At 51.2% G+C, this 25,267-nt stretch overlaps 1 protein-coding gene across 1 annotated transcript; it reads left to right on the top strand.

The window, feature by feature from the left end:
* Positions 1 to 1,374: 1,374 nt before the first annotated feature.
* INS (insulin) lies at positions 1,375 to 5,338 on the top strand. Its single transcript, XM_005439113.3, is given in 3 exon segments — positions 1,375 to 1,451; positions 2,001 to 2,206; positions 5,169 to 5,338. Coding segments are annotated over 3 exon segments (420 nt in total). The 3' UTR covers positions 5,306 to 5,338.
* Positions 5,339 to 25,267: the final 19,929 nt, after the last annotated feature.

Here is a 25,267-nt window from a genome sequence, read left to right as displayed (position 1 = left end):
CACTCGGGGTATATGGGACTTCCTACCTCCTACATGCTGATGGATGGAATTGCTTTGGCTACTCAAAAAAACAAGGGTCTGGTGCGTGTCTCCAGGCATTCTGCTGATTTCGGTGAACTTCCTTCTGATTTATACTGTGCATGGGGAATTGGGCTTGTTCCACATTAAACAAGCAGCAGAGTTCAAACAGATGAAAGTGTCTCCTCGGTGGTGCTGAGCACTTGTAGTCTCAACATTTAGAGTGATGAGAAGTTGGAAGATCATCTCATCCCCAGCATTTAAAATGGCCTTTTTCAGACGGGAGAAAAAAGAAAAAAGTATACTTTAAGCAGAGAAAGGTACAAACATGCTGTTGGTGGCAGAAAAGCTGAACATGGAAGTATCCAAAAAATGGGGTAATGTTGTGAAAGAGGGTGAGCTGGGTCTGATGCCAAACGCAGTCCCATGAACACCAGTGGACCACCCTGGGCTATCATCTCCTATTAAAAGTGAAATTCCCAGTCAGGATGGAGAAAATCAGCTATGTCCTGGTTTTCAGTGGGATTTACTGGAAACATTTCTCAGTGTCAAAGACAAAATTTTGGGCAGAGCCCCAGAGAGAAGAGCTGAGGTGTTCAGAGCTCTCACTTGCAAATGGCAGAGGCTGAGTCTCTGCTTAGTCCCACCCAGGAATTCCAAGGGGCACCTGGCAGACAGAGGAGGAGACCTGCCTTTCAGTGGGCGAAGGGGCAAGGCTAGTTTTTTCCCCTACAAAATTTCTAATACTCTGCTCCCATGCTGAGCTAAAACGACCACCCAAGGTGTCCTGCAAAATGCAGATGTTGTTCCTCCCGCAGGCCAAGCTGCGGACGCGTGTGTCTCGCCGTGTGCCGCGTGGCCGGCGAGTGGGGCTGCAGGTAGCCTCAGCGCAATAATGTGTTTTCCTCCCTCTGCCACCTGACAGTAGCATGGTCTCACCGACAACTTGGTCCCATGGCTGCATACTTTCCAAGGTGATGTTAATCAAACAGATTAACATGTTTGCCTTTAATTTTACATTTTAGAAACAGCTGAGCCACCTCAATGCCAGCAGTGCCTATTGCCAGCATTAGTGTCAATAGTAATCATTGCAGCTGTAATAGCACCATTATCTCCTGCTAAAAGGGTCACTGATGGCTTCAGGGAAGCAAAAACAGGTAAGATGAAATGAGACGGAAACTGCAAACTGATGCTTCTATCTTAACTTGCACAAAGACCCGCTGGTGCTACGTAGAGGGAAATTAATGTGCACAAGCAGCAAAAATTTTGGCTGGAGTGTCATCAAGGAGGTGGGGCTCGCACTAGCCCTTGTGTCACTTGGGCTAATGTAAAGCATATAAATAAGGGAAAGAGAGAATGGCGATATTGCTACCAACCTAACAGTCTTCATCTCTCAGAGCAAACTTCTCCCCATCTCTTGCTGCCACTTCTCGGTAAGTCCGACTGTCACCCTTTTAGCTTCCACCTGTTTTGCAGAGCTGTTTCCTTAGGCTGATGTAGCTGGTGGTGACAAATGCTGGTTTGCTAGTCTGTGAAAATGAGGGTTCCTCAGGTCTTTGAGCACATTGTGCTGTTTTGGGACCATCACCATATGTAACAGCCCCTTTTGACTTGGCAGAGAGGGTTTTTCCTCTGGAGGTGTCTGCTGATCTCGGCTCTGCTGGGTGGTATGCTACAGGGCTCGGTGGGATGGCTTTTCCAGTCTAGTTTGACCTTTTGGGGGAAGTCAGCAGGGAGGCCAGGACTGATGTGAAGATGTGGATGGAGATGGACTTCTGGTTATAGTAATTTGTCATTTACTGTGACTTGTAAACCCTGATGCAGGAAGCTCTCCTTCCCTCCCAAGCTAGGGCATCTTTAGAAGGTCCATCTGCTACTTTGGTCCCATTCTCATGCCAAAGGAGCCGAAGGACATAAGGTGCTTGGTGACAACATATTTCTCTTTCCTAGACCTCCCTGTGTTTCCTTTACCTCTTAATCCCAGGTCTCACCCTGCTCACCATGGCTCTCTGGATCCGATCGCTGCCTCTCCTGGCCCTTCTCACTCTTTCTGGCCCCGGGACCAGCCACGCGGCTGCCACCCAGCACCTCTGTGGCTCCCACTTGGTGGAGGCTCTCTACCTGGTGTGTGGAGAGAGGGGTTTCTTCTACTCCCCCAAAGCCCGCCGGGATGTTGAGCAGCCTCTAGGTAAGTAAGGCTGACTGCTATGTGATGTGACACGTAGCAACCGCCTATCTTTGACAGTGACACCAGGAATGTCCTTGATGGGGAATGCCGGGAATACCTTTAACATACCAACAGCACCACATTGCCAATGAAAAGATCTTCAGGTTAAAAAGCCAGATGGGAGGGCAGGCAGGAAAGAGAATTTATGAGGCAAAAGGAATTGTGCCTGAAAGCTCAAACCTGTCTATTTCTTTGTGTGGCCGTTACACCAGCCAGGGAGTACTCATAGAAAACAAAGGTGGAAGGAACCCAAGAGGTTTCCTTCTGCCCCAAGACAGGATTAGTTGCCCCCATCCTATTCCCGACCCATGCTCATCTGGTACATTCATAAAAAACCTCCAGTGAGAAAGCTTCTTCTGCCTTCTGAAACTGCCTGTTCCCGTGCTTAACTGACCTTCTTTTTGAGTGTTTCTTCCTGATATCTAACCGGGACATCCCTTGCTATAAATTATCTCTTGTCTTCTCCTTAGTGGATGCAGGGAAAAGTCTACTCCTTTCTTCTTTATGGCTGCTTTTCAAAATATTTGAAGCCTGTTCTCATGCCTAATTTTAACCTGTTCTCAGCTAAATCCCCTCTACACCCTGCCACTACCTTCTTAGGTCATATTTTCTAGATGTCTGTCCACGCAAATTGTTCTGTACTTGGTCCATATCCTTACTGCTGATGCCTGGAGATGCACACAGGACCCCAGCTGAGGCCTTGCCGGTGCCAAGTAGAGCGAGCAAACTGGAAGAACGATATTGCGTGTTTTTCACACCATGTTCCTGTCTTCCCAGGTGGTTTGCCTTTTTCAAAGCAGCACTCCACTGTTTATTGACAGTGATCACTGTCTCCCTTGGATGTATTGACCTTTCCTTGGGTGGATCAGCAGTCCTTAAAGGAGTGCTACTGCAGTCAAACCCTCATCCTGGAGGCGCAACACAGTCTTCCTGCCTACCTTTAGCATCTTCCCCATTTTTTACTGTACAGCCTCCCATCTTTTCAGTATTTGTATAGTTTCAAAGGTAATTTTTAGTAGTAACGTTGCCCTTCAAGGGCCTCGCAGCCCCCACAGCTTTATATCACCTCTTATTTCATGGTGGTGAAATGCTGGTGGAGCTACCTTGGTTCCCCTTCTTAGGATTCCTGGACCACTGAGGAGCGTAGGAGCCAGGAGGCAGAAGGAGGTGGCAGTCCTGCCCGCACACCCTGTGGTGCTGTGCCACTGCCCCGGTCCAGCACTGTGTGCCTGCATGGCAGTGCAGGTGGGATGACGGTCCAGGGAGCTGCCCTTCAGCACTGTGTTTGTATCTAGATGGGGCCAGGACCTGTAACGCAGGGACAATGTCTCTCCTGGATGCGGGGACCTGCAGCTCCTCTCAGCTTTGGCTCCTCCATGAACCCAACCAGCACACCCTCTCTTCTGTCTTCCAAGCTACTAATGGAGACTGAATAGGTGCCAAAGAGACCCCAGCTAAATCCCAGTCATTTCAACCCTCTTGTTTCAAGACAGACCATTACTTAACCTCCCCTGACTACAATACACCTCTCCCATCATTTCTCTTTCCATCACACACTGGTTTCATGTGTATCCGATTCCTTCTCCTGCAGATGTAACCAGCCTTAGAGGTCTTCAGAAGGTGAAACCAGGTGATGCCATAGCAGAGGGCTGGCCATGATTTGTTTTGAATGGCCAGCTGGGCTGGTAGTCACTCCATTCTCCGACTATTTGTTTCTGAAGACCACCATGAATGGGTTGGAAGTTTTGTTATCCAAATTCCTTAAATGCTGTATGGAGTATTTCATTAGGGCCAACCAGTTTGAAAGTATCTAAGGACTTTCCACCTCTTTATCCAGGACTTTTGCCGGAGCCACCACTTTGTCACACAAACTTGTTGTGTTTACAGTCTGCTTACAGCTGGCTTGAAGAATGAAGACAAGTAAATCACAAAACATTGACTAGCTATTTCCTCTTCTACTTAATGTTGGACTAAATCTTTCCTAAATTTTCTTCCTAGCACACTAGCGTAATGATTTCTTGTTACTCCTGTGCCTCGTTCATTGCGTCACACTTTGGGGGTTTGGGGATTTTGCATCTTGTGCTGTACTTTCATATTGCCCTAGAAACCACATCTCATTCTTGCTTTCCAGGCATTTTCTTTTTGTTGTTAAGGGCTCTTTTCTCCCTACAGGAAAAATCACTGTTTTATTTGCCATTTTCTATGTTTTCATTGGGCAACTAAAACCTAACAGTTCTGTCCACAAGTTTTTAAGTTCCCACCAGCAAATGAGACATTCTGTTGAGTTTTGCCTGTGTCCAAATACCCCAGTTTATTGTTCCTCCTAAAAACTTGTCCCCAGCTGTGAACACGGACACATATGAACATTTTTGCCATCAGCTCGAGGCTACATCCAGGCAGCCAACAGAAGCAGGGTGTTCAGGACCGGCTGGGAGATGCATCCAGCCCCAGGACCAGATCGTCCTTGCAATTCCATGGACTTCCCAGTTGTGTGCCCAGGCTTCCAGAAGAGTGGGTAACTGCCCGAGGGGGGCTGCAGTCCCAAGCAATTCATCTCTCTGGAGCAAACCAGCCCATTTTATCATCTTTCTTAGTAGCTGCTCACCCCAGGGAGCATGCAGGGTTTCTTTTCTCCACACACCTTCTGTAATAAAGCCCCTGTATCGCTTTGTCCCTCACACTGCTGATGTCCACTCGGCTTGGCTCCTTCTGAGCACCACAGGATTATTTTGGGAGAGGAAATACAGAGCCTGAAGGTACTACAAGCAGCATCAGCCCGGGGAACCCTTTGCAACTCCCTCCCCATTTCCCAGCCAACTCTGGCTTAAAAATCTGGTGTCTGAAAAGGGGGTGTCTGCCGGGCTCAGCAGCCAGGGCCGTTGCTGTGTGATGTCCCATGGCTTACCTTTTTCTCCCCTGGCAGTGAGCAGTCCCTTGCACGGTGAGGCCGGAGAGCTGCCCTTCCAGCAGGAGGAGTTTGAGAAGGTGAAGCGAGGGATCGTTGAGCAATGCTGCCACAACACGTGCTCCCTCTACCAACTGGAAAACTACTGCAACTAGCAGCAAGACCAGTGGCAGGGAGCTCGTGGGCCACGAGTAGAAACACGCACTTACACTACTGCACCTTCAAAGTGATTGAATAAATGTTGTGGATCTATTCAAAGGACTGTGTCCAGTCATGTGTCCACATCTTGGGGAAGGGGCAGTGATGTGTGCTTTAGGGTGTCCTTCTCCATGCTTGGGTAAGGCGGTTTTAAAAGGTCCTGGAGCCATCCATCACTTCACACTACCCTTCTGCAATCCAAATGAAGTCCCTGGGAGGGAGGGAGGGAAAGAGGGAAGGAGGAGGATGGCACAGCACCAGAGTGGGTACGCAGAGCAGCCGGTACCCCCAGTATCCGGGGCACGAGGAGGAGAAGGCAGGGAGGACTGAATGAGATTTCTTTTTTCAGGGAAACATTACAGGGGAATATCTGTGGCAATGTCATGCTAATCAACTTCCTGCAGCTCACAGCCCAAATATAGCCAGGCAGCTGGGAGACCAAACTTCCTCAGCTGCGTAATGGAAACAGTTCAGATTAAGCAAAGAATTAAGTCACCTATTAATTGTGCCCAGAAAAATCGTGGATGACCGCCACGACCAATTTAGAAAGTGTGTCCAGTTCCCCCTTCTGCTTGTGGAGGCCCAGGCAGAGTCCCTGCTGTGGGATGTGCTTGTCGTTCACAAGTATTTGACAAGTCACAGGCAGAAAGTGGATTTGATCCAAAAGGAGTTTTGAATGTATTGGCCATGAGCTGGGCATCTCAGGGCAGCATCCCCGCTCCTGTTGCTGCAAACCCCTTCCAAATATCTGTCCCCAAAACTGCCGCTTTCTGGGAGGACAAGGTGCCACTGCAATGCCAGCTGGCTGGGTTGGCAGCGCGTGAAGGGAAGGCTCATGTCCCCTCTGCCGAGGGACTCCCATGCCTGTGTGGTGGAAACCGTTCAGGAGGTCCCCATGGGGACCTGTACTTTGCTGTTGGCAGGTTTTGAAAGCCGGTCTGAGAGGAGGCTGTGGTTTTAACAGCCTCTTTTCCCAAACCAGAACTGACTGCCTCCAGCGGAGCCGTGCAGATGAAAGCTGCCATCTCATCCCTGCCAGGATGCATTGGGCCTGCTCCGATCATGAGCACAAAACTGGCAAAACCAACACAGACTGAAGGGCTGGGAAAAGCAGCCGGAGGAGCTGCTGAGGAGACACAGCCATCAAACAGGAAATCAGGAAGCACCAGCGATTCCCCACAGTGACCTCCCCACGGGGTCCCTTGATGCATCCAAGAGCCTGTGACAGGGGCCCCCTCCTGCAGGTGCCACACCAGTGTCGCCCTGCTGGTGTTGCTCCCCGCAACCACCCTTCCATCCCTCTCCATCAGCCCTTCCTCTGGGCCCTGCTGAATATTCCCAGCAGCAGCAGAGCTTGCAACTGTGACAGGCAGTCTTGGGCCAAAACCCTGTAGTTATGAAAGCATGGCAAGAGGTTTGCTGTTTCTGAGCTACTTGGCTCCTACCAAACCTCACAGCACATAGCCCCGGTGGTTTCTAAAGGGGAGTCCCTAGAAACAATTCTTCTGCCTGTCCTGGTGCCCCATGAGATCAGCACTGATGTTACTGCAGTGAAAACAGTAGATCTGTTGCTCATGGTAAGGCCACTGTCATATTCAGGCATGCAATGAAGTTCCAACAATCCCTCACATCCATCCGCTCCAAGGAAATGCCACCCTGATCCCAAAAGTAGAGTGCTGGGTCTGCTTGCATGGTCTGGAGGGAAAGCTCATCCAAGAGAAGTGCTGCCCTCCACAGCCAAATACCCAAGACTTGTTGGAGTCACCTGGACTTGTCCTGCATCACCTAGGACCAAGATCTTGCACTCATCGTCAGGGGTCCACAGAAAGCAGGTGAGCAGAGGGGTCCTTCTGAGACAAGACGGAGACTTTCTAGTACAAATCTGAGATTTCCATCTGTAGCTACCTGACCAAATTGTACGGGTCCGCTGATGGGAAAGGTTGGAAGTACGACTACTGGAAGAGAAAGAGGTGGTGTAGGAGGAGCCTTGAGTAACTGAGTAACTACTGCCAGCCTGGTGCTAGCGCTTCTCCAAGTGATGCTGAGTGGTGATGGAAACAGCTGGAAGAAAAGGGACATAGCCACATCTGTGGAGATACCTCCGGCTTCTCCAGGAATGGGGCACATGTGTCATGCCAAGGACAGGCACAGACTGGAGCAGTCTAGAGCCATCATTTGTAATATCAGAGCTTCACCTTGCCTTGCAGAGAGAGCCTGCGTGTGTTCAGCACCAAAAGGACCAGCAGCCACTTGCTGTAACAGGGTGCGATTCCTGCATCCCCCCCCAGGACTGTTTATCTGCTGGCACTCCAGCCCCAGCAGCAATGCTCAGGCAAGGACAGCTCTTCGGAGATGCCCAGCTCGTTTCCTGCTCTCTGCCATTGTTTGGTTTGCTCGTTTGTTTGTTTGCTTTTTCTGAATGCTCTCAATTAGGACTGGTTGGGAAATTCCAAATGCCACGTTTTTTGCTGGAAAATGTTGATTCATCGAAATCAGCACTTCCCACAGGACCAGACTGGTTTTAGCAAGGCAGGATTCGAAGGGAAGAAGGGATGCAGGAGGTTCAGGTGCCACTCTGCAATCATCAGAGCAGTGATTTCATCCTCTGCACCCGATTGCCCAAGACCACACACTAACTGCCAGGCTCTGGGCTACCCCGGGGTGGACTCTTCTCCTTCTGCTGAAAAATTCCAGGAGGTTTCAGTAAATGCAGAGTGGGAATTGTTTTGAAATCTTAAGATCGGGCAGGACCATCCTCTTGTACCCAGCTCAAGATGCGGTCCAGTATTTCCTCGGCAGGTTTGGATACTTGGTGAGGTGGGGGTCTGGATGCACCAGGGGCCCAGCTGGTGATTACCCAGGGCTTGAGCAGAAGAGAGAAGTGTGAGGAGCAGAAAGGGGCCGTGATGGACATTCTCCACCATTCCACTGCCTTTGTGCCCCCTGGGAAAAGGCATCAGCAGGTCCCTTGGTGGAGAAGGGGAGGGGCTGGTGACCACCTAGGGTCGGGGAGGAAGAGATGGCCTCATGTCCCCTTTGGGGATGCTGGCAGTCTGAGTGCTCTACAGAAAATATGCGGTTGCCATTGCTCCCTTCCTCCCCAAAGCTAGAGCTGTCCTGGAGGTGTAAGGCATACCACGAGCTACACCGCTCCCCAGGAGGTGCAGGAGAAAATACCACATCAATTTGAAACCTGTAGAAAATCTTTAAAAAAAAAGTCCTTATGAATACGCTTTGCTTTCCAGAACTGAAAATAACATAAAGGGCCAGCTCTTCACTTTTTAAAAGCTGCAGCAAGGTGAAGGCCAAAGAACAAAGGTTCTTTTCCCCCTTTTTTGTGGGACTCCAGGGAAGGAAGCCTGAAGGCAACCCCACGCACTTTCCACACTAGAGCACACGGCTCCTCAGCTTGCAAACGTGATGCTGCTGGCTCGCTGACTCTGCACTGCGGCAGGGAAGGCAGCTTTAGACCCCTACCCCACCCAAACCTGAGGATGGGCAACAGCGCAGGGTGTCCTTAACTGTGGTCCAGGATGAGATTTCTTTACAAAGTCTCCCTCAAATCCCTGTGCCCTTGTCCAGGCCATGCCTTGCTCTCAGAAGTGCTTGGGAGATGCTAGATCTTGTGAATTCCTGCAGGAGAAGTGACTCAGGGACAGGGAATGCTACATCCATTGACCTCCCTCCCCACTCCTCCTCCTGCCGGGCTTTGCATTGTGATCGTTGGGAAGGAAATTCATCCAGCCCCCTTTATTCTGACTCAGCAGTTGCTTTGAAGTGATTTTTGCGGTAGCGGTGGGGCATCATGCCCGGCTAAAATATCTTGGCTCTGCTACTCTTGCAACAAACTTCCAAAGGTCTCATGCTAGCGGTGGAGGGCAATTTGAAGAGAATGCAAATAAAGGCTTCGGTTCATTCATGCTGCTTGAATAGAGAATTGAAAGCTGAGCCACAGAGGGGATTGCAAGACAAATTCTTTGGGCTGCTGAGTTGTTGACACTGCCTAGAAAAAAAGGACCAAAGTTGCCCCTGTATCCTGCGTGCGTCATCCCTTACCCGACAGAGCTCTGCCCCGGCTCCGAGGGAAGGGGAGCGATGTGCTCCAGAACGGGAATGGAGGGGAGCCACTGCAGGCACTGACTGCTGGGCTGCCTGGTGGCCCGGTGACAGACCATGTCCTCTGGGTTGCTGGATGGGCTGTGCTGCCCTGGCTTATCTGGAGAGGAAGGGAAGGCTGCCACTTTCCAGGAGCTAATCCCACTGTATTATTTCCTTTTCCAGGAAGCCACAGATAGAAGAATGCTCTCTATTACCCCTGGGACCTCATAGATTCACTTTATAAAAGAAATAGCCAGACTATACCTTGGGATTTATTTCTTTTTTTAAACCGTCTTATCAGCTTTTTAGGAAATTTTAAACCTGCATACAGCCTCTCTCTTTATCTGCAGTTTGATTCCTTAATAACTGGCTTGCAACGATGACTCGAGTTGGAAAGCACGCACTGAGCAGATTCAGTGTTAACACCTCAAATTCCCTCTGATGTAGACTGACCTCACCAAAGACACCTTTTCTGAACAAAAAATAGCCTTTCTTCCTTCTCCTTTCACCCCGGGCAGGAAGAAAGCTTTAGGTCAGGCTATAAATTGATCTGGAAAGCCATTGCCAGCACATTGCCTCTGGGTGAATTATTCCTGCATGCCACCGGGAGGAAGGAGGATGTTTTTTTCCAATGCCAGGCTGGCTCTCGCATCCCCCCCGGGTCCTGTTGGGAAGAGCAAGGAGAAGCAGATCCGGGACAGTAACGGGAAGCAAGGCAAGCCCGTAGGAGCGCACAAGGAAATTATCCGAGCCTTAATCCCTTCCCTCCATCTTCAGCCATCTTCAGGAGTGGCAGCAGGAGGTGGATGAACCATTTGGGCTCCTCCAGCCTCCTTTCTGTTGCTGGAAGAGCCAGCCAAAATACGGCACTTTTTTCCTGTCTGGCAAATGCCAGGATTTCCAGGATGCACGTGGTTGCCTATGCCAAAATTGCCCATGACATGTTTTCAGATTTCGAAAGAAAATGGATAACAGAAACAAATTTAGCTTTTGATTTCCAGGTTGTCGCCATTTGTGCTTTGTAACACTGGATTTTGGGTGGGTGGGAGGGTGTTTTACAGAACTGCCAACTTCTGAAATGTAACTTTTCTGTCAAAAAATAACGCAGCTTCCTCTTTTCCAATCAGAAAATGGAAAATAAAATAAAAATGACACCACCCACCCTACACTGACAATAAACCATTCTGTGAAAGTTTCAATGGAAACAATTTCTACCCTTTTTTCCACTTATCAGAAACTTCCTCCGCTTTGGAGGCTGGGACCCAGCAGGGTCCTGGCTCTGCAGACATGCCTGCCAGCAGATCTTGCACACCCGAGTTTCCAGCTTTTCCTACTTGGTATGGGAACGTTTGGGGGGAGTTTTAAAACTTCTCCCCAGTATATGCTGTCTTGGACCCTGGGCTTCCGCTGATTTCAGTGGTGAGAGAAAAATCACAGTGAAACAGCTTGAGACCTGACCCACGCCTGGGAAAAGCATGCCCAGGGTGCAAACCACAGTGTGCTTCTCTCCCGCTTCTGAAATTGTTTTTTCAGTTGCTTTTTAAATGTCTGCAACCTAAAACGGGCCACATTTTTCCAAAAGCTGACACCTTGTCCTGAAATAGTGAATTTCAACCCCAAATGAGGAAAAAAGCCTGACCCCACGACATTTTGATGAAATGCAGGCAGGTTATTTTTCAGCCCTAGTGCCGGTGCAGGTGTTACGAGGCAGGTGTCCTGCACCCACGTGCATTCTGGCTGAGCAAAGCAGCCGTGCTTCTCGGTGGTGAGAAGATTGCGGTGGGAGGGGATGAGGTCTCCCTCTGGCTCATGCAGCCGGGGTAGGGAGCGGGCACCTGGCCCAGCCTGGCTTACACCAAGGAGGTGGGAGGACTGCCAAAGGCCAACCCCCTCCCTCAGAAAATGCTCCACCGGCAGCTCCTTTGCTCCTGCAAGATCGCTGACCTCACCCTGGGGATGCCGAGCGGCACCAAGCACTGACGTCATGCCCGTTTTTCCTTTATGGTTTTGACTACAGAGCCCCGATGTCATTCTCGAGATGCTTGCCCTTAATCTTTACCCCGCAGAGCTGTTGCTTTGACTGCCCCGTTTCGCTGCGCATCCCATTTAAGAACATAGGACTGGGAGCGACTTCCAAGCCATTCACCTTGGCCCTTGCTAACCTTGAATCGCTGTGCCTTCTTCATCTCCAAAAAGGTTTTTTACATCCCAATTTCTTCCTTTGGCCTGTGTGTAGTTTTAGTTTCTGGAACCTTTCCTGAGGAATTCATCCTCTCCTGTTGGGCTTCACAGTCCTCACAACCTGGAAAAGATCCTGAGGTTTCACATATCTGTTCAGAGCAAGGCAATTATCTGTGGCTCTGTCACCAAAATAGGGCACCACAAAAATGCTGGGAATCTGTTAAAGCCAGATTCCTGCGACGGCCTTCCCGTCCAGGGGATGGAGTGCAGGGTACCCACAGCTGGACCCGGCACCCCTGCCTGCAGCTGCCTGACAGCATCCTGGGGCAGGGCAAGGTGGCCTGGGCACCAGGGACCCCCCAGGTCAGGGAGGGGGAAGGACAATAAATACAGGCTGTGCAGGGTGTTGGAGAAAAGCTCGCTGGAGATGTGATGCTGGAGTAAGACTGTGTGCCAAGGCCATGGGACACGCGGAGCCGGGGCAGTGGGGAGATGGCTGCAGCAATGCGAGCAAAGTGCCCACCAGCCCCCCGGCAGCTCCCAACGGGGATGCCAGCCCTCACTGGCATGGCCAGTGGCCTGAAGTGATGACGAGTGGGTTGATGCTGCTCTTGCTCTGGTCTTTGTTTAAAGGTGGCATTGCTCCAAGGACAGTTTTGATTGCCTTTCTGCTCCTCTGGGCTCTTGAAGCTGGGACCACCAGCCCAGCTCTCCCACCCCAGGGCACCCTCACCCTCCCACCCTGCCGTGCACCTCGCTGCTGTATGCTCTGGGGAAACTTTACCTGCCCCATATTTCCTCTGATGCAGCATGTACCTGTGGAGTGTTTTGGGTCAGATAGACATGTTTTCAAGTCAGAAGTCCTCTTCTGAGCAGACCTAGGTTTCAGTCCACAGTAACCTCCTGGCCCAAAGAGCCTGTGCTATGCAACAAAACCCTGGGCTCTCCCAGATCACCCTGGCACTGAAGAATGGCCATATATATCCTGAATATATAAATATCAAGGTTTCAAACAAAGCTGGGATGTCTCCCCATCCAGCATTACCATTGGGCTGGTGCTGAAACCCTCATTCCTGCCTGGCTCACAAGGCATTTCATGGGAACACGGTCCTCCTTAGCCGTGACACAGCTTTGATCAGCTATTCTGCTGTTGGGGATACCCATTGCCCCAGCTGGCATCTCTTCCCAGCAGGGATGAGGCCCTCACGAGCGGTTATGAAATGATATTGTAGCCAGCAGAGGGAGCGGAGGGTTCAGAGCTTCAGCCACGCACCACCACGGCTTGGGAAGTGCTGGGGAAATGTGTGAAAGCCTGGCCGGAGCGACAGGGCACAGGAACAAAAAAGGTTGGCCCTGGCTCAGCCACCAGCCTGGTGATGCTCAGCTGTGAGAGGATGGGGGAATGGATCTGCCACGAACCCTCCTGCAGATCTCAGGTTCTGGGTGAGCCAGAGATGAGGATCCCCAGCGAGGGACATGCTTGAGCCTCTTAGAACCGGGTCATTTTGCAGTGCCTGCTCCAAGCTGTCAAGCGAAATCCCCCTATTAATTCAGTCTGGCTTTGAGCTCTTACAATTGCTTTCCGACCGAAGTCATTGCTGCAACTCAATTATTAAGGAATCACTCCTGTAGCATTTTATTTCCAAAGCAATTTGTACCTCCATCCCAACATCAGCTCAGTCCTTGTGCCTCACGTCGGTGCTGGACCCGGGAGAGACTTGGTGGGCTGGGAGCGTGGGAAGCTTGGGCTTGGCTCTGCCCACCAGCTGAGGGTTTTAGGCAGAGCTTTGTTTGAATTTAGGCCAAACGGAGCAACACACAGCTAATTTGTATTACGTTAGTGAATTAAAGACTTAACATCTGGTAGTATCTTGTAACAGCCTCTTATCTTAGGAAAAGGATCTAAATTATTCTCCATAAAATGCCTCAGTGGTGGGGGGACCTCTCCACTCACAGACAATAATAGAAATATAATTAGTTACCCAAATACACATAGGCAAAGACTCGTGCCCTGTCCCCTCCTAACTGTGTGGATCCCCCAGGTTTTTAAACGAAGGCTCTTCAAGCACCAACGGGCAATTTTGCAACTTGTCTTTAAGCAGATCAGCAACTGGAGAGAGTAATGTAACGAAGTCAGGTGTCCCTAGGATTGAGTTAGGACAAGCCCAGGAGGGAATCCTGATGTGGATCAGATAAATATGTCATTAAATCACTTGCAGAGTGAGGTTACACAGGGAAAGCGGAGCATTGGGTGTTGGGAAGATGTGTATGGTGAGCACAGCCACGGGCTGATTAACACCACTTGCAAAGCCTATTGCAAGCCTGATAAGAGACAATGGGCCACATTTTCACTGCAAAATGTATCAGGGATAAAAGGGAGCTGGGGAAAGAGGCAGAAAAGAGCAGCAGGAATGCCCTGCCCTGCCTGAAACCTGCCTGTCTACTGGAGATCAAGGAAGCTCACCCTACTAAACTGAAAAAGGGTTGAGAGAGACTTGGTCACAACTGAGATGGTGGGTGTGAGAAGAATCCTCATGGTGCACAGTAGCCAAACACCTTATGAGATTTAACGTCTGGAAGGTAAAGTTAAGTCTGGTCTGGGGTGGTGGTTGGTGAGCAAGAGGCAACTACTCAGCGGGATAGTTCAGCTGTCGACACGGGAGATTTGCACCGCTTGAACCCGTGGAAGATGAAGTTTGTTCAATGGGACCTGGTTGCTCAGCCAACTGTCAGGTGCCTGCTCTGGGAGCAGCTGGGTGCCATTCTCTGGCCATGGCATGTAGAAAATCCCCTTTTCTCCACTCAAAACCTGTGTTTGAAGCTTCTCCTGTGCCTGATGCTCTCGCTGGTGCCTCAGACCCCTCTTTCTGCTCCCTCCCCTAAGAAGAAGGTGGGGGTGGCAGTAAGCATTTACACCCTACAAAGAGGGGGTGTGGGAGCCACCAGGGAGTGATGCTATTGCTGTGAGGGGCTCCTCTGCAGGGCCAAGCATACATGGATGAAGGCAGAGCCACGAGCAGGGAAGATCTCTGCTGGAAAACAACCCTGTTTTGCAGCCCACACCCTCTCACAGCTGAGATGTGGCAGTGAACCCTGCCACCAGCCCAGGCAGCCTGCCGATGTTACTGTTCCCTTCCCAAAGCCAGGATCAAATAAGGAGAATAAATCCCCGAGAAGGAAAAGTTCCCTCCTCCCTGCACTTGCTCTCCAATTCATCTTCCTCCCGGGTCAGGAGAGATCTCATGCAGCTCTGCAGCAGAAGACACTCTCTGCCTCTCCGACTATCTTGTGTGCTGTTAGCTGGTTCCAGCTTTCAGGTGGTGATGCCTTGGCCCAAGACAGCCTGGTATTTCCAGTTTATAGCTGCTCAAAATAAAAACTGAGCAGAGAGCCATCATTTCCTTGCAATGTGGGTGACTCCTTCAAAGCCTGAGCCTACCTTACTCACGCAAACCAGGACCAGGAGGCCTTCAGGAAGATGGGATGGCAAAAGCTGTGATGGAATAGAAGAAAAAAAATTAATGCAAAATGGCTCAAGCAGTGATTTGTTTGGACTTCTGTTACGGTTAGCTCCAAATCAGTAAGCACAACCAAGCTGTCAGCAAACCCATTTTAGATATGAGCAGCTCTCTAAAATCAGCCTTAGTCTGTAATATTCTCCACATGTGCTGATAGAAATTCCCTTTTTGACAGAACCCCATGCCCGGTACAGAAGCGGGAGAAGACTTCATCCCCCAGAGCAGTGGGAGCCCTGGGGCGATGCCTTTCCCCTTGACTGCCACACCATGCCTCTGTAAACAAAACCTGTGCTACAAACCATTTTTATCTGACTATTTCTGATTGCCAAAGAGTGTATCCTCTGGGCAGCCCACAGAGACACGGTCACCAGCACATGCACCCTGCTTGGGCACTCGCTGGGGCACAGTGAGCTTCAACGCACCAGCGAAGGTCCCCTGACTTCATCGCAGAGCTGTGATCAGCAGCACCAGCATCGCTGTGTTCAGCATCACTTTCTTTCCTTCCTGACAAAAGTCACAAAGTCGCAGGCTGTGGCAGGGTGGCTGCAGAGCCTGGAATAGCCCCTGGAAGGACGCCCCGGGGGGAAGTGGCTGTCAGAGAGCCCCACAGCAGCTCCTACTATAAAAACACCAGGCTGTGGTGGGGAGGCTGGCTCCTGTGGCAAAGCTGGAGCAGAGGCAGGTGAGAAAGTAGCCGCTGTTCGGGTAAATGTGTGGCAGCGCTGCTTTCCCAGCCAGGCACCGAACGCCGAAGCCAGCTGGAGCGTGGCCAGGTTAAACCGAGCGAAGTGCTCATACCCCACGGCCCCTTGTGTCTGGCCGGAGTAGCTCCTGCATCCTCCTGCCGGTACCTTCCACCTCCCACCCCACAGCCGTGGGAGCCCCATGCCTGGGGCATTGCAAGGTTTGGGCTGCAGGGATGCTGCTGCCTGCAAGGGAGCTCCATCCTCCCTCTGGGCTTAAGAGCTCACAACGCTCTCACCCCGAGCAAGTGGTCTTTTAAAAGCATCACAGGATCGATCCTGGTGCGGGAAACCGGTGAGCAGAGAGAGGCAGGTCACAGGGGCTGGCATGTTTTGTAGCCGGAGGCCACCTGCCAGTGGCAGGGAGAAGAGCAGCCCAGAAGGTGGGAATCACTGCCAAACCCCTCCAAGCACGGTGGAAAACCCTTCCTCTGCCTCAGCCTCCTGTGGTGGCCTTGTGCGACCAATGCAGCCCCTTTGCAGAGTAGCACCATTCTTCCCTGGCTCTTGAGGCCCCCCCCCCCCCCCCCCCATGAGTTACCCATCAGCCAGGGCGGACCCTCCAAAGCAATTAGTGAAGCTCAAGAGCTGGTTTCCCATATTATTGTGGGGGTCTGGGGCTGTTTCCACTCTGAAGACCAGAACCTGGCTCCAGCTGTTGCTATCCTGGCAGAATTGTGCCCAGAAAATTTCGCTCAATTCAAAAGCCGACAACCCAGGGTGGTTGTTTAGACTAAATGAAAGGTTTTCAGAAAAAAAAAAAAAAATCAGTCTGACTTAAATTCCATCCCCCTTCCCCAGGAGACTGCTCCCTATCTGGTTGCCTCCCGAAGGTGGGAGCAAGGGCTTTGCAGTGAGTCATCTTTTACTTTGTATATCCCGGCAATGCTATTACTGCTTTTCATGTGGGTCTTTGGGAACGGGAACGGCAAGGGCGGCAGTGGGTGGGAGAAAATGTCCACGAAACAGGCATCAGCCACTGGAGGGGTTTTGTGCCCCGACTGCATTACTGCGTGTGGGGGGACCAGTGTGGCATCCCCAGAAATACTCCCTCCCCAAGACGGTTCTGGCATGGGGCAGGGTGAGTGGGGTCTCACCAGGGGTTGGGTTGGGAGCTCTTGAAACATGCCAGTGACTCGGGCAAATATGAGATGACACTCATGTAAGTTAATTAGGGAGCGAGGGCAGTACTCAGCCTGCCCGGATGAGCCTGGAGCCCCTGGGCTGACTCACTGCAAGCAGAGAGGGTCACCCAGAAACGAGTACCGAAGCAGCTTGTGAGAAGCAGTAGTTGCAGGCGCTCATCGCCTCCGACAACGTCCGCTGCCATGGGACCCAGCAGGTCTGGCCTGAAATAATTCCCCAGCTCCAACACTGAGGTGTCCTGGAGGGAAAGCAACTTCCCCTTGAAAGCCCCTTTTAGGGGATGCCTGCTATTCACTGCTTGATTTTTCTCTCTCTCCTTATTTCAAGCACAGAGACAAAGGAATTCATTCTATCTCTGGAAAGCATCTTTTTCTTTTTTTTCCCTTTGGATTAGGTTAGTGGAGAAGAGGTTGTTCCAGTCTGGCACCTCTTGTGGTTACTGTGCTTGTTTTGACTAAAAAACACCCGTGTGATCTGTGCATATTTGAAATGGTTACCATTAATGCAAAAAAATCTAAACAAAAATCTACACAACTTCCAGGCAAACAAACAAACAAAAAAATCTTCTGCATGAAGAGCTACCTGGTGGACTGAGATGGCTCAGCAAGAGACCCATCTGGAAAAATAAAGGAGGAGTGGCAGGCAGATTTGAACCACGGATGCAATTTCCATTGCTGTAATTACACTTGCTCATCATTAATCATGTCCAGGTATTTGCGTAGCTACAGAGGCTCACTGCAGCCCCCTCTCATAACTAGGAATGCCCTAAATAGGGCCTGCTGAAGTCAAGAGCGTTATTTCCACCGATTTCTGTGTTGTCTTATCGAACGTTCGTTCACGCAGGTGCTTTAATGACTCTGGCTGCTGTGGGGTGAGCAGCGTGCCCGGGCACTCAGCTCAGGGAACGGCAGGGATCCCTCGCGGGCTGAGGGAGGGCCATGCCTCGCACACAAGCAGTGCCACAGGGATGGAGGAGCCACCTGCAGCTCGGATGGGACAAGGCGTTAGGGGGTTGCTTATAGGGGCTGCATCCCACGGGCTGCATCCCACGCTGAAGGTTGGGAGCCTCGCACCATGGGAGGCGGCTGATGGCGCGTACATCCACGGTTGGATCACACAGGGGAAGGTTCGTGGGGGGTCTCCCTTGGCCGTTGCGATATCTTGTGTTGCAGTTTTCTTTAAACTGTGGGGAAGTTGGATTAGGTGAGGAATTCCACAATTTCTTAGCTTTTCAAATAACATGTCTGTGATATCACCCAGCCTGACTCGTGCTCCCACCTGCCTTGGGAATTCGGTTAACCCTTTGCCTGTTGACTTCGGGGCTTGCAGCGGCATTTCATGGAGGGCCTTTGTGGAGCCTGTTACCTTCGGCTGATGAAGGGACGGGGACTCAAGTGGGGTCCCCAGAAATAGGGGGTAGCATCTCGATCACCTGCCGTTTGGCTCTGTCCACTTAGCTGAGCACTTGCTTCCCCCTCAGCACAAAAATGCACGTGTGCACACACGCTCACGCCTGCACATGCTACACAAGCATACCACCTGCTGCTTTGAAAAGCTACATGCATTTTTTTTGGTGGGGCTTACCTCCCTAGTAATTAGTAATTACCTTAGCTAATTAAGGGTCCTACCAAGGATCCTACCAAGGGTCCTACCCCATGAGGTCTGCTGCTCCAGGAGCGCTGGGATCCCTACGAAACCACCCTTGCTTCTCCCACCAGAGCCTTTCTGGAGCATAACCGGCACCATAAAAAAAAACTTCCCCTCCCATTACACAGGATTACATTATACCTATTTGCCCTGCAGTCCTCCTTGGAGATGCCAACCCCATCCATACACCTCTCCCTGGAGGTTAAATAGCCCCCAACGACTGACAGAAGGCTTCTGAGGGTGCATGATCCCAGGCAGAGCCACATTCAGGAAGCCCAAAGCCATCCCCGTGTACTTTCCCTGGTCCCCCCACCTGCTGTCCCCATGTGAGAGACCCTGGGAGCCTTGTGCCAGCACAAGCTGGTGACATCCCCAAGCCCATGCTGGCTGGGATCTGGCTCAGGGCACAATCCGCAGCTCGCTGCCTCTGCTCTGCCAGTGCTGTGCCACACTATTGCCGTGCTCGGTGGATTTTTCAGCAGTGGAGTATAAACATTTCTAGTGAAGCGTTCTTAGTGTAAGCTGCTTTGTCAAGTGTGGTTGCCTCCCCTCCTTCGTTACGATTATGAGAGAGTGTTTTGTTTAAGCGAGAAAACAAATTGCCCATACCTCCTACCTCCTCACGGGCTTCCATCACCCACAGGGAGGGCAGCGTGGTCTGGAGGGAATGCTGGCAGCACAAAGTGTCCCTGTGTCACCTGCTTCAGGAGTGGGAATGAGGGGAGGGTATGAGCAGTGGGAACCTTACTGAAAACTGCCAGGCCCCTACCAGTAGGTAGTCCCAGCTCCTAAAGGAGCTAGGCAAAGGAGGACAGATTTATTCCCGCCCCAAGCTGATGGATGGGGATGCAAACCAGAGGGAAATTAAGTGACTTGCCCAAGGTGATGTGTGGATGCAGTGGCAGAGGCAGCTGTGCTCAGGGTGCAGAAGCCATGTGTGAGCACTGCTCTGCCCCTTCTCCCCACGTCCACAGCCACCCACCTGCGGGACCCCAGCCCCACATCCTCCTTTGGGGTCTTCGCTGCTCAGCTCAGACCTGAGAGCACCGGTGGTTTGGCCTGGCAGCCCTGCCTGAAAAAGCCCCCAGCCTGAAGAGGTGATGGTGTGGCCCTGCCTGGGCTGGTAATTGGAGGTGGAGACAGGGATTCCTGATTAGGATGAAGCCCTGGCTGGGGGAGATGCTGCCCCCCAACCCTCTGCCCGAAGACAATGAGAGCTGCAAACAAAGACCTGCACTGAAGCACAGCAGCAATGCAAAAAGAAAAAGAAAAAAAACAACAGAGGAAGAAACGCCTGAAAGATACATAGCTGGGATTCCTGAACCCCTCAGAGGTATTTGGGCTTAGCCAACAGGCTCGGGTTTTTTTTTTTCAAAGCCATTAATTACACAACAGAGATGTATCTGCACCACTCCACCTCTCTGTGGCAAGTAAGGGCCCCGTGTATATTCCCTAAAATGCATCGCCCTTCATGCGCAGTGTCGTTGCCTCTCTCGGACACTTGGAAAAATAACCCATTGCAGGGTGCAATTTCCAGCTGGCTCTTGTGTCTGGTTTTCTGCAGAGTACTGAGCAGGCGCTCAAAGCGTGCACCTCCAAAGGGCACGCCTGAAACACGTGAGCTGCATCAGTAGCGAGCACCAAAGGCTTGGAAATGCTGCCCTTCTCACCTGGGCAGCTTTGCTGAGCAAGGTGACTGCACGACGAGGCCAAAGGGAAGCTCTGAAAGAAGCTGCACCAAGGAAAAATCAGTGCAAGGACTGAATCCGGCTCTGGCACGGCCTATTGCAGGCATTGCCACCGGCCTGCTCAGCGATGGCTGCTCTGTTGGAGCTGCTGGAGAGGATCTCAGCAACAACTGCTGTGTCTCTTTTTTTGAGGAAGAATTTGTTAAGAGCTTGAACCCAGCAACACACAGCCAGACTGATCAGTCCATACTGATGCTCCCAGGAGCAGGATAAAACACTTCTAAGGGTGAACCCTGAGTTTTCCAAGTGAGGGCAGAACAAAGTGGTGGGTCTCAGGGTACCATGCTGAGGAGTGAGATACAGACACACTCAGAGGGCACGGTGTGCTCCTGCTCAAAGGTGGATGGCATCCCTGCAGCCCATCTTCCTGCTGCTCAGCTCCACAGGGACACAAGGATACCCACTACTAGTGCTGCCTTCCCAGAGCATCCTCACCAGCCCCCCCAGCAGGGACACAGCTATGGGGCGCAGGGTTTGCCCCAACGAGCTTCTTCTAGTCCAAAGGGTTCCCCACCGCCTCCCACAACATGTCTCTTGCAGGCTGTTCTGACCCAGAGCTTGCTCCACCAGAGACAGACCCATATTTGCACTGTGCCGTAAAGAGCCAACTTCATCCCCTGGTGCTTGGAAGAGCTAATTGTACCTGCTGGAGCTTAAATGCTGGAGCATTTAAGGACCTGCTGGTCCTCAAATGAGCCTGAACTTCTTCCACATGATAATCCAGTGAGTATTTTCATAGAAATGCTTTAAAAAAAAATAAATAGGGAAAACAGGAAATGGTGATGTGCTTAGCTGTTAATATAGGCACAGACCCATCTTCCTCCTCTGCTACCCTATTTGTTGTGCATTTTTGACACAATCAGACAAAACTTGGAGCTTTCCAGGCTCCCTCTGCAATGAAAGGAAGCTGGGGAGAGAGCAGGCATTTCTCCTTATCTACCCTATTCCACCCTTCTTGGAAATCCTTTTAGGAAGCTGTTAGTCGAGCTGGGGTCCACTTTGGCAGCCAAGGATGACCAAGAGATGTCTGCTGCTCCACAGATGGTGGAGAGAAAGGAGACGCTTCTCTCCCTTTCTGGTATTGTCTGACCCACGGGACTCCTTGGCCTCCTTCTTTTGGGCTGCACTTTTTTGGGCATCCCAACAAACAGACCCACCGGGTTTCCCTCGCTGAACATCATTTGTACTTTTGCAATTCCTACCTTGCACTTGTCCACCATGACATCTCCCTACTCTGCGTTCTCCTTCCTGCAGCCTCTCGAGCCAAGTGAGGCTGCTCAGGATGGAGCTTTTCTGTAATCACTGGGGACGTTGACTTTTAAAAGGTGCTACAGGAATACCAAGTCTGTCCAGCCCACAAAAAATGCATAGTTTGTCCTCTGTATAAACAGGGGTGAGAACACTTGTGTCTTTTACTGCTGTCACAAATTCCTCTGGCACAGTGCAATAACTTATGTTGGAATAACTTCATTTTTGCTATGCTCAGCACCCTCCAGGTCCTCTGGACGCACCTGCCAGTACCACTCCTGAACACCTAAGTCCAATGAGTGCTCCAAGGCTTTGGTAGATCTGGGCAGGAGCTGGTACAGAAGTCCCTCTTCCTCTCTGAAAATGCAAAACCAAACCAAACCAAACCAAACCAAACCAAATGTCCTCTGCTGATGCCTAAGGGCATCCTGCTCTTCCCCTGCCCATATAACAATCCTGTAGCAGAAACCCTCTGGGCTGGGAGCACAGCCCAAAATGTTCTCCCCACCCAGGCGTGCCAGCAGCCCTGAGCAGACCTGCCTGGCCTCTGCTCTTGTTTGCTTTTTGTTGACCAGGGGCCCCAGGTGAATTATTTCTCCTACTCTTAGTTCTTTGACTTGAATTTCAGGTAGGGACCTTCCATATATCACATCCCCTTCCACTGATGAATCTCCCCTGTTCCAACAGTTTAGTGTGCCCCAGGATCAATATATTTTAGCAGCATCCAAGGACATGGTGTTATTGCCAGGTTCCTGGGTTGTGCAAAACAGAAGGTATCACTTTCTTAAAGCTACTGAAAAACACTCTGGGCCAAGTGCAATTATTCCTCTGTCATTAAGAAGCTGGGTATAGGACTCTGGCTAATCACTCTCCATTCTCACTGGGGATGACTTTTTCTCCTAGTCTTCAATGACAGGAGACCCAAACCCACGGCCCACCCTCACCCTCACCTTCCTTTTGCCTCGTCTTGGACATCTCAGCCTGCGGTGACCAGATCTTCTGGGCACATCGGTTAAGCAGTCTGATCTCTCCCAGTTGTCCTCACCCTTAGACGTATGGGATAGAAGATGCTTCACAAACTGGGGTACCTTTGTAATGCTGTAGGCACAGCACCTGAACCACGCACCTCAGATCCCCGTTCAGCTCACCTTGCTGCTTGTGGCATAAATGTGAAATAAGCCAAATGAGCATCACAGTGTGCTCTGGTTGAGCTGGGATTAGGTGACCTGTCCCCTGTTTGGATTATAGATGAGGAGGAAGGGAAAAGTCATGTAAACACCCCCTTCCCTGGAAGTATCGGCAGAGCTCAGCTCCCCAGAGCATCTCTAACATCCACCCCGGCCCATGAGAACTGCATTTCTGCAGCTATTTAAATTCCTCTGCCTTTGCTGAAGCTCGCATCCCTGCCTACAAAGGTCCAGGCTGGCCCAAGCTTCCCTGTTCTTCCCCTTTTCCTTGGAAAGCTTTTGGGCCCATCACCATGTGTTGGTGGCCACCCACAAGCCACTTTGATCAGCTCAGATGGGCAGCGCCGTCAGGGGGCTTTGCAGTCTGCCTGGCCGCTTCCACAGCCGCTGCAGCCGCAGAGGTTCCCCCCCGAGTCCCAGGCATCCCCTGGTCATTTCAGGGCACATTTCAGATGTGGCTTTTATTCCAGCTTCTGCTTCAGATTCCTGTAGTTTCAGCTCGCTTTGGCTGACTGCTTTGTGAACACTGTCCTTGCTTCTTTCGAATTTAACAGCTACCCATAAGTGCGATCTCTCTCCTGAGCCGAGCCGATGACCACAGCAGTCAGAAAAACAAGATGCGGTGGGCTATTTTTATTGCATTTCCAATGGTTTTGGGTGATGCTTTGCTGCAGCCCCATCCACTTTCAAACCAACATGCTTCCAGGGATGCTGTGGTTTTGCAAGCCCCTTGGCAGTCAGTGCTGTGGTCCAGAGGCCTCCCTCTCTTTCTGCTGCCCCATCCTCAGGTTAGCCATGTCCTTGCCTTTACTAGTCCTCCTCCTGCTCTCCTCCACAAGCCCTCCTTGCAGGCAATGCCAGGGGCTGGAATTCGGGGTGGAGGCAGCTATTGTTCCAGCTATCTGCAGCCTAATGTTCCTTATGACTGTATTAAATGAAGGGCGGAGGTCACACAGCCCCAGTTTAAATTAGGTTTAGGCTGACCTTTAACAATATTACACTCGTGGATCCTCTCATAACTCACCGAATAAAGTCCCGGGGGGGTTTACCACCTCCCTCTTTTCTTCCTACTGTAAGGATGCCCGAGGCTTAATGTGCTTCTCTCCAATTTCACTTTGATTTCTAATCCTATCCCCTTCCCCCCCCCCCCCCCCCCCCCCCAATACAGATATATTCACTCCTTTAAAGGTGGGGGGAAAGAACCTGTTCCTTTTCTCTTCTGGGTGACAGCTCTTTCTTTTGTGTCTCTTTCTTCCCTTCCCCGCCCCCTCCTCTTTCTTGACACAATGCACTATTTATTTGCACTGAAGGATAACTAAGAAGCAATTAAAAGATCAAAAGGCACAAACACAAGTAGATCCAGTGGCAACTTGTGGGGTTTATTTTGCTGCTGCTGCTTCTGCTGAAGCTTCACCAAACTGCTGCCTTGTTTTTCCCCCAGCCAGAGGGACACCTCTCTTACTGGGTCGCCTCTTCCTCCAAGCAGACTTTTTTATGATCGCTATTTTTCACCCCCATTGTTTGCTATTGCAGTTGTTTACTGGAAAATCACTTGTTTTTCTCAGGGAGATTAACCCTCCAAGCTTTCTTTTGTCTACTCTCAGGAGGTCCTTGTGGTGAGCTGGGGGAAGGGAAGGGAGCTGGGCTCCTTCAGCTATTGACAGTAGCTTACAGCCCTGCTTGCCCCCTGCCAAGGTTGGGTCCTTTCCTTTGATGGGCTTTTGCTCGTGCAGCCAGGAAAGGTGGTTGCCCTTTGTTAGGGAGACCAGCTCTGCTGAGCGGTTTGGAGGGACCGGGGACTGGGATTTACCAAGCCCTGGGCATCGAGGAGAAACCCCTAAAGGCCAAGGCAAGCATCGATGGAGATGTCTCTTTTTAGGAGAAGTCTGGAGCCCTGACACATGCTGGCAGATGCTCAAGTCTCTCTGACAGCCAGACCACTTCTTTACATGCTTAAATATCAGCGCAAGGTCTGAGATTTGATGGCTGTGTTCGAGTCCGGTGTGCACAGCACCTCTTCCTCAGCATCACCCCTCTCTCCCAGCTGTGCCGATGTTTCAGCCGAAGCCCGCAGCCCTGACACCAGGTCTGTGGGGTGTGTCACACAGCGACACAGCTCAGAGAAGCACAGCCCAGAGGGCGGCTGGGAACGGAGGGATGCTGGGGAGGGAAGGATGGCCAAACCCTGCCGAGACAGGACAAGTCCTGCCCACATTCTCCTGGGCATGTTTAGGGCAACCCCGACTGTTTAGAGGTGCACCGAGCCCCCCATCCTTGAAAAGAAAAAGCACAAACTTGGGAAAAAAGAAGAGGAAAAAAGTTCTTTATTGCACGCTGGGGTGAGGGCTGCTGCATCCTTGCCCTCGCATGCCATCACCTACGGCAAGCGCTGCCCGAGATAAA

Source organism: Falco cherrug, chromosome 10 (assembly GCF_023634085.1).
Source record: "Falco cherrug isolate bFalChe1 chromosome 10, bFalChe1.pri, whole genome shotgun sequence".
Classification (NCBI taxonomy): Eukaryota; Metazoa; Chordata; class Aves; order Falconiformes; family Falconidae; genus Falco; species Falco cherrug.
Note: the sequence above shows the minus strand (reverse complement) of the source record. Positions and strands in the feature narration are given on the sequence as shown.